Raw genomic sequence first — 9,866 nt, 5'->3', positions numbered from 1 at the left:
CTTGGCCCCCCCCCCCCCCCATGCTGGTTACAATCTTGCACATACAAACAGTCTTTCTTTAATGTCTCTATCACTCCATTGTGAAAATGATTCTATGTAACTTCATTAACTGTTAGACATCTTGAGGGAAAGTCGGAGACAAATATTTAGTGTTACATAAAAATCACAGTGTGTGCCTTCAAGACAGGTTTTTGTAATTTTAATTTTATTGAAGAAACAACAGCAATAATTCAAACTGTGTATGAGAACTAAGTAGATTTACCCTGCTCACTCTCTGTTTTGTAAACAGATCCCTGTAATCTGGTCACATATACAGGTAATCCATTACTCCCCAACCCCTGCACTAAACCCTCCGAGCAGCTGTCCAGGTTGCACACACACACACACACACACACACACACACACACAAGCAGCTGGATTACAGTAACACAGCACAAACAAGTGGTGCTAAACCAGCATCGTCATGCTAGCCACGGACCCCACATACACGGTGATAAGCTGCAGACAGATTTAGCCTGAATTTTAATTTAATAGATTGGAGTGGCAAGAGGCAGCAGCAGATGTGATGTTTGGCAGCAAGTGTTCAGACCCGGAGAGTTGTTGATAGAGGATAAGAATAAACCACAGACTGTGTGTATGTGTGTGTGTGTATGTGTGTGTGTGTGCGTTTTAAAGAGAGTACAGCTGAAGGTTAGCAGTCATTTAAAAAGCACACTGATGCTTTATGTGAAGAGTTGAGCACACAGTGCAGCATGTGTGTGTGTGTGGTGTGTGTGTGTGTGTCTGGATGTTTTTGTGTGTGCAGATGGACGGGGCAGAGCAGCGACGGGTCAAATGTTAAATAAGGTATTCTTTTGAATAAGACGTCTCCGTGTTGTTTCATCATCCTGTCGGATATTTGCTGCAGAGAATCTGCCTAGAACAGCAGCCCTCCATTAAAGGGAACACACTGCCTCCCAAAACAATGACAAGAAAGAAAAATTGTCTAAAAAAGTCAAAACAATCTTTTAAAACAACAAAAAAAGAAAGAGGGAGGTAAAATAAAAATATAAAAAAATACTAAATAAAACTTTCTGTTGAGATCTTTTAGCTTCCCTGGTCAGATGTAGTCGCAACATAAAAAGAAAAGTGTTTAAAATTTAGTAATGACTAACAAACACAGGAAAAGCCACAAAAGTCAAACTCACTTCTTAAAAAAAATGTACAAATGTGCAAAAGAATAACCACATCTTGATGTCCGGCCACATGGCAGCAACATGAGGACAGAGCCAAAAATAAACACATCATATCCTCAATATAAGAAAAGAATTATGTTTCTGATATTCTATTTTTTAGCCGACTAATAACTTTGTTTGTTTGTCAGTGGGTTAAACATGGTTCTGTATCACACAGCCTGGTTTCAGCACCTTTAATATCAGAGTCCAAATTATACAATGTCGATCGGGGAGTAAACTATTTCTCCATTTTGATATTGTTCAATGAGCCATCAGGTAAAACTCCTGAATTCCTGAGTGAAAACAAAGACTTTAATTTAATTATTGAATTATTTAATATATTTAGTGAATATTTAAATATTTCCGCAAATAATATCAGTTGGTGCCCATAGCTTATGTTTGCCCCGGAGCCCCCAGGAGGATCCGGCCCTGCTGTCTAATTACCCCACTGTACCTTTCATGTGGGTGTTAGGTTGAGGAGTCTGTAGATGAACAGTGATGATGGGAGCGAGGAAGTAGATTGTTGCTGATTGTTTCCTCTATTTTAACTCCTCACCCATGTGTGGATGTGATTTTTGGGATTATACGTTAAATTTTGTTTTTATTTTATTTGAACTGGTCAGAAAAGTCTGGAAGATGAATTGTTTAAATATAAACACAAAGCTGCAGCACATGAGAGAGCGGGAGGAGCTGAAGTAGGCTGTGAGAAAAGAGAGGGAGAAAATGGTATGTATGGGTAGAGAGAGCGAGAGAGAGAGAGAGGGAGAGGGAGAGAGAGAGAGAGAGAGAGAGAGAGACCGTGCGTTAACAGAGCCAGATGTGAGTTTCGGGTCTCCAGGAGGTTCCAGCCAGTCTCTGAGACAGTTTACCCAGACCGAGGACCGCTTATCCCAGGTTTCTAATCTGTGTGGAGCGGGGTCAGGCTGGGAGCCTCTAACTCTCCTCTCTGCTTCATGTCCCCTTCTCCTCCTCCTCCTCCTCCTCCTCCTCCTCAGGCAGCGGAGGACCTACATCGGCTGCTCCCGAGCAGCGCGGCCGGCCGGGAGTCTCAGGCTGTCGGGGTGCGTTTTGGGGGAGACGGAGGGAATATGCGGAGCAGACCGTTGGTGACCTGAACTTGCTCCCCCCCCCCCCTTCCCTGGCTGTTGCTTTGGGCAACATTCAGCATAATGCTCTACTTTCCCAGTACAGGAAAAAAAACAAGTGAGACCAGTCCGAAGCCGCAGCCGGAGCGGGAGAGAGGAGCGGGCGCAGCGGGCAGGATGCGGACTTTGTATTCGGTGTGAGCGCAGCGCTGTGCGGAGAGGCGGGCACGGGCAGACCGTCTGGATGAGCAGCAGTGAGAGGTAAGAAAGACTCTGATGAACGGAGCATCGTTTGAAACTCTAGATGCCACTTTCAAATATTGAAATATTCTTCTTTTACAGGACGAACTTTCAAAATAATTGTCAGAATAAACGGTAACAACCAGAAAAAAACAGGGAATAGCAGCTGTAGTATTTACTGCATTGGTATCATTTTATAATTCAGTTCTTAATCACTTATTTTTAATATATAAATACTTCATTTTTATTAGGTGGGAAAACAAGAGGAGGTATCCCCATAGTCTGTCCGCTTCTCAAGGCGCAGAGCTAATGAACTACCCGCCGGTTTATTCTCCACATTGGGACAGAACTGTTAAACAAAAAAAAGACAGGGACACATGAATATGTATATAAGTATATGTCACAGGACTGATGCCCACTGCCCTGCTAATAACAACCGCGGTGAGGTCGGGTCACCATAATTGGACTCAGTTTGATGCCTTGTTTAGCCCCCCAAGGAACATTACATAACTATTGAACTGCCTTGGCCACAAATCAATGCAATCTGTCAATTGGCTGCTGCTGCTGCTGCTGCTGCCTGGTGCCATTTTATTAATCATCACTACCACCCAGCTAACAAGCACTAATAATACATTATCACCACTTCCTTTGTGGGGGACTGTATTGAATTGTAAAAACCATAGGAAGTTTTTTATTATTTTTTTTTAAAATTTTATTGATATTCATCTTGAATGCAGCACAAGCTAAATAATGAGGCTTTTTATTTGCGTGCCAACCAATATAAGCTCGGGACAAGGAAAATCTCTCCATTTTATTTAAATCCCGTGACCTTGTTCTGACAGTTAACACCTCTCCTTGTTTCGAGAGGCTCACATCGATCTTAGTTTCGTCCCCCCTCCTGCGAGGAATTTGTCTCATCTTATCTCTGCTGACAGCTGCGTTCATCACCGTCCGGCGTCTCCTCCTCTCCGGCAGCACGGCTCAACTTAATGAATCAAGGGTGGAGAGCAATGCGAAGTGTGATGCAGCAGTTAATGATTAAGAGCAAATATGCAGCTTTGTCTCTTTGACCTCTTGTGAATTCCCTTTGAAGGCAGTTCTTCCTCAGTGCTGTGGGGCAGGGCACTAACTGACGGTGTCATGGTGGCCCCAGTCGGTGAGGCCGGTCATCTTCAGCAGCTCACTTCACACCTCGTTGCTCGCAGAACGCTTCCGGCCGCGTGTTTTAATCCCTCCCAATGTGGCCGTTTTTGAAAATGTTCGTTTTGTCAGTTTGTTCACGTTCGTGGTTATCAACTGGAGAGGGAGAGGGAAAAAAAAAAAAAGTGTTTGAATCCGCTTAGCATATGTTTTCATTTTAGATTAGGTCTCACGTTAGTAATCTGCACATAGACTTTTTAAACTGTGTTTTTTTTTCCTATGATTTTGCCAGAACTTTGCTCTCATATCTTTTCAAATATCCTTTTCCTCTAGCTGTGTGTCTGAGGAATATGTAACAGATCTGTAAGTCATTTGTATGCACACTGCTCCGCTCTCCCAATTTACAATGCCTCACTTTGCATTTATGGAACAGAGAGGGGAGAAATCCTTTGGTCTTTTAGTGGAAAACGTGCATTTTTTTTTCTCCCTCCATTATCTTTTTTTTTTTTTTTATCATTATTTTGCAACAGGTTTCTGGATCCAAATGTCAAGTGCGAGAGAAGCTTTATCGCCGTGGAGCCAGCAGTGTGTGACGTGAAAGGGCGGCAGGAGGCGAGGAAGAGTGAGCGCCGGTGATGACCCTCCTGTGTGTTGAACGTGGCTCTGAGTGCCGTGAACAGAGCTCTGCCACGCTGGTAACAGGGGACACAGTGTGACAATATGGTGAACTTTACTTGTGTGTCCCGACTCAGTGATGAACAGTGGATGGTGGAGGAATCTTATTGTTTAATGAGGCCGCTGCTCTTGTGTTGGGAAGTTTAGGACTACTAATTACCGAGGGATTACTCAAGACCTTCTTCAGCGCCGGTCTGGACGCGGTGGTGTTACTACGCCAACGGCCAAAATGTGATGACTGCTCTGTTGGAATTTTCAAACCACAGTTTCTTATAATTTGGTTTCTGGATTTTTCCAATCCCCTTTTGAAATGGAGATACAGTGGCGTTTGTGGAATAAGGACTGGGCCACCTTCATAAGGCCGTGGATACCTATACTGTTGGGCCTTCACCTCCAGTTCTCCCGGGCCTCCAACTGTCCCGAGGAGTGCCGCTGCGATCGCACCTTTATTTACTGCAACGAGCGGAGCCTGACCTCAGTGCCTCTGGGAATCGGTGAGGGTTATAAGACCCTCTACCTCCACAACAACCAAATCAATAATGCTGGTTTTCCCCTGGAGCTCCACCATGTGGCGTCTGTGGAAACTGTGTATCTCTATGGCAACCAGCTGGATGAGTTCCCCATTAACCTGCCCAAAAATGTGAGGGTTGTCCACCTGCAGGAGAACAACATTCAGACTATCTCCAGAGTGGCTCTGGCTCAGCTTCTGTGGCTGGAGGAGCTGCATCTGGACGATAACTCCATATCTACAGTCGGGGTGGAGGAAGGCGCCTTCCGAGAGGCCGTGAGCCTGAAGATGCTCTTCCTCACCAAAAACCACCTCAGCAGCGTGCCTATCGGTCTTCCAGATGATCTGAAAGAACTGCGGCTGGATGAGAACCGGATCGCGGTTATCGCAGAGGAGGCGTTTAGGAATGTGACCCGGCTGGAGCGCCTCCTGCTGGACGGAAACCTGCTGACAGATGAAGGGATTGCACCGGGGACCTTCCAGGACCTGGTCACTCTGAGGGAGCTGTCCATGGCCCGCAACTCGCTCACGTATCCTCCCCCATTTCTCCCAGGGGAGGTGCTCGTCAAGTTAAACTTTCAGGAGAACCAGATAAACCGGATCCCCGTCAGAGCGTTCGCAGGGCTGCACAAGCTGGAGAGGCTGGATATCTCCAACAACCAGCTGCAGTCGTTAACACGGGGGGTGTTTGACGGCCTCGTCAGTCTCAGACAGCTGACTGTCCGGAACAACCTTTGGCTGTGCGACTGCAGCATCAAGTGGGTGGTGTCGTGGCTTAAATCTCTGCCGGCCTCGCTCAACGTGCGCGGCTTCATGTGCCATAAACCTGAGAAGTTCCGGGGCATGGTGATCAGGGAGCTCAGCGCGGAGCTGGTCCAGTGCCCGCAGAGCACAGCAGAACCTCCCCTGTCCACCTCCGCTCTGATCCCATCCCTGTCATCTTCCACACACTCCTCTTTAGTAACTCACTTTGTTTCCCCCTCCTCCTCCTCTTCCAGGCAACCCCTCCCCACATTACCCACCCTCTACCCTATCTATACAACCAGAGAGGGGGGTTTGAGGACTAAGCAACCTCTGGATCCCCGGAGGGAGACTGTGCAGGTCACATTTGCAATACTGAACGGCTCGGCCATCCACGTCAGCTGGGTGGCCGCCTTTCCAGTCACTGCCTACAAGGTGACCTGGGCCAGGATGGGCCCCAGTCTGACAGGGGACACCGTCAGGGAGAGGATAGTGGGTGGAGATCACCGGGGGATCCGACTGGCTAATCTTGAGCCAAAGTCCACCTATCGGATCTGCGTCATTCCCTTGGACGCATTCAATAATTACCGGCCCAAAGATGACACCGTGTGCACCGAAGCCATGACCACGCCGGCCCTGTTCAGCCCCGACAACAACAACAAAAGACCGTCGGGGCCCGAGCAGGCCACGCAGCAGGAGCCCAGCTCGCCTTTCTTGCTGGCCGGGCTGATTGGCGGGGCCGTGATCGTGGTGCTGGTGGCGCTCCTCAGCATTTTCTGCTGGCACGTGCACAAGAAGAGCCGCTCCAAGTCTTCCACCAAGTGGAAATACAACCGGGGTCGGAGAAAAGACGACTACTGCGAGGCGGGCACCAAGAAAGATAACTCCATCTTGGAAATGACTGAGACCAGCTTCCAGATAGTTTCGCTCAACAATGAGCAGATCCTCAAGGGAGATTTCCGCATTCAGCCTATTTACACCCCTAATGGGGGCATCGGCTTCCGAGACTGCCCCCTGGGGAGCAACAGCACAGTCTACTGCAAGAACAGTGTTCAGGACGCAGACTTGTGTCGCACATGATGGTTTTTGGAGAGCATCAGGAGCATTTTTACCGACAACTACCCACACTTTACTGGACACTGTACAGTGTTAATATTATTTGAAACCCCTGTGTCTTCAAGAAATGTAATTTATACAACTGGCTGGATGAAATCTTTTATATAACAACATTGGATTTATAAGTTATTGGTTTTCTGGCGTTGTTGCTGTTTGAGTTCTGTGAACACACACACACACACACACACACATGTACAATCAAGATTCATGTATATCTAAGTATCAAAGCTGCATTTCATTTTGATCTTCAATAATAAGTGAATGATTTCTGATGTGACCATGACAGATACAGAATCCATCCACACCGTAGCTGCAATGCATCATGGGAGTATTGAAATTTTGTATGAGAGAAGGAGAAAAGAGACACAAAGAGGCACAAATCAGCCACTAGAGGGCGTATTTTTCTGGGAACCACACACTCAATCACACTGTGTTTTGCACCACAGTAATAAACCGCAGCTTCACTAAACACAGACACAGATTATTTGATTCCTGCTCTAGAAAGACGACATATTTTTTGTGCACACTGAATTTTCTTTCTGCTTCAAAAGGAAATTTTAAAGGTCACACTCATTAAACATTCACAGGTGACAGGCCGCAGCGCTTTCACCTGCTTCTCAACAGTCATTCATTATCACAGTTAAAGCGGGTGGAGGGTCATGTTGTTAGTGCTAGCTGTGTTTTATGGTGGGTGTCAGAGTGAGCAGCAAGAAAACACACATCTGTTTTGTTTAACCCATGAAGAACTCTCAATTTTCTTCAGCAAAAATAATGTTATATATACATATATATATAAATATATGTGTGCCTTGAAGTTATCAGCTTACAATGTCTTTTGAATCCATGTTTTTTGCACAGAAGGTGTACTGTATATACATTCAATTGAATTGTTGTTGAGGAAACCTCTTGCTCTTGATTATTTATTTTCCTCGTTAAACATTTAATTAAAAACATATCTACAAAAGTGAACTTATTCCTCACAGTGATCACTGACTGACTGTTAATGAACCCTCCTGTAGGAGAGCTCAGTGCCACCGCAGCAGGATCTGTCTGGAGAATGAAGGTCCACTGAGGATGACTCAGAAGTCACAGAGAGGGTGATGATCTGTCATTGTTCAGAAATGTTATGTTGTGCTCTCTAATGGGGCTTTCAGACAGAACGCAACAACCTGTTAGAAATCGGAACAATTTCGTATATGGACATGTATTTCTAGCCCGTACAAATTTTTCAAATTAATGAGAAATTAATGATAACAACATATATAAGCACATATAAATTTTATTTGTGTATTTTATTATTTTGTGTATATTTATTATTTTATTTGTGTATTAATATTATGCGTTAATAAACTTTTGGATATAAATCAAATATAATTCATTACCATGGATGGTCTCAACATGGTATGCCATAAAAATTCACCATGGATATTTTTAATATATTTTTAATATATGTACTTTTACTATGGGTGTACTATGTATGTCATATATGTGATAATATATGATATATAATAATATATCCCCTTATAGGTCACATACAGTATATAGCAACATTACTCCTGGTATAGGGACATACAGTATATGTTATATATTAGATTTTTGTATAGGGTACTTGGGGGCAGCCACAGTCTCTTTTTCACTGCTAGTGCTAACGCTGGCTTCTTAGCATGGGAAAGATACATCTTTGCTAGAACACAGCGGGAGCTTCCTGCTTCATAGTGACGTGTCCTGCCAAAAGTATTGGAAACTCTCAAAATGTCTCTGATAATAATAATGGTAATATTTTATTTGAATAGCACTTTTCAATACAAGTAACAAAGTGCTTCACATGAGTAGAATGTAAAACATCCAAACAAAGTGGAAAGTGTGTGTGAAATTACAAAGACACAATAAAGTCTTTGTTTTAAATAAAAATGCATCTTAAGAAGTGAAGCAGATGAAACTGAACTGACTCAGAGTCTGATCTCCTCTGGTAGGTTGTTCCAAAGTTTAGGGCCCTGACAGCAAAGGCCCTTTCTACTTTAGTTTTCAACCTAGACCTTGGACCTACCGAGACCTAGACCTAGACCTAGACCTAGACCTAGACTTAGACCTAGGCCTAGGCCTGTGTTTGCTCTGTCCTCCCCTGAACAGCCCACTGAGCCGAGCAGTGAGTGCAGTGCAAATCACCTTCTGTCTGAAAGCCCCATAAAGCTGTTGAAGTAGGGTTCAGGAGCATGTACATTTTAAATGTGTGATCCAGGTACATGGGTAAATTGTATCTTATGTTTTTTTTCATAACAGAACATACCATTGTTTTTTTTTTTTTACAGAAATGAGAAAGAAACAAAAAACCTCCCCTCAAACTTGGTTTATCAAAGAATTGTGACCAAGAGAGAGAAACATCAGTGCTATCTGATGGACATCTCATCTTATAATATCAACTACAGCAGAACGATACGTGAAAAACAACAACAGAAAAACAAACAATATTGTGATATGAGTTATGATTTCAGTTGGTATGGTCATTTTTGCATTTTCACTTTCACTGCAAAAAAATATAGCGATTCAAAAAATCCTGCACACTGTCTGACTAGCAATGAACAATTTATTTGCAATGTTTTGGTGCTAGGTATGCTAACAGGTAACTAACTAACTAATAACCCCTACTACTAACTAAAAGGTATACCCTTACATTTTCTTCACAGTGAATAGGTAAACATGAGAGTGGATCTTTGTATGAATATTTATGAAGCTTAAAAAACGTAAGGGTATTCCTATGTGTCACTGCATGGAGTTTTTAATCTTCTGTAATATATCATAAACTGTTATATAGTGAATTAATGTCTGTTAATCGTTCACGTGGGATGAGGTGATTGGTTACAGACAAACCATTTGCCTGATGAAGGTGCAGCACTGAAACGTTGCAAATGAATAGTTTGTTGTAAGTCAGACTGTGCAGGATTTTTTTAAGATCCTACTTTGGATCAGTTCATCCTGCTCCTACACACCTGCCTCACTAAATACACGTGTGAAGTTTTCTTCTGTTACTGCAAAAAAATATAAAAATGACGATGATGTGATTTTTTTGTTGGTCTTGTACCGTACAAACATGTTGTGACACAGTTTACATTTATCAGAAAATTGCAGCTCCTGTAGTTTGGATATTGC

General features: G+C 43.7%; 1 protein-coding gene across 1 annotated transcript; it reads left to right on the top strand.

Moving 5' to 3' along the window:
* Positions 1-2,043: 2,043 nt before the first annotated feature.
* On the top strand, positions 2,044-7,973 carry LOC111656455 (leucine-rich repeat transmembrane protein FLRT2). Its single transcript, XM_023408162.2, has 2 exons — positions 2,044-2,560; positions 4,210-7,973. The coding sequence occupies exon 2, from the start codon at positions 4,665-4,667 to the stop codon at positions 6,681-6,683; it is 2,019 nt and encodes a 672-aa protein (XP_023263930.1). The 5' UTR covers positions 2,044-2,560; positions 4,210-4,664; the 3' UTR covers positions 6,684-7,973.
* The last annotated feature ends 1,893 nt before the right edge of the window (positions 7,974-9,866 follow it).

The sequence above is a fragment of the Seriola lalandi genome, unplaced genomic scaffold (genome assembly GCF_002814215.2).
Source record: "Seriola lalandi dorsalis isolate HSWRI2012SDOR001 ecotype SW California unplaced genomic scaffold, Sedor1 jcf7180002054356, whole genome shotgun sequence".
In the NCBI taxonomy this organism is placed as follows: domain Eukaryota; kingdom Metazoa; phylum Chordata; class Actinopteri; order Carangiformes; family Carangidae; genus Seriola; species Seriola lalandi.
This window is presented reverse-complemented; position numbering and strand designations above follow the sequence as displayed.

Bases quoted from the DNA above. Each gene is read 5' to 3' on its own strand.
- LOC111656455 (XM_023408162.2), top strand. From the start codon at position 4,665: ATGGAGATACAGTGGCGTTTGTGGAATAAGGACTGGGCCACCTTCATA.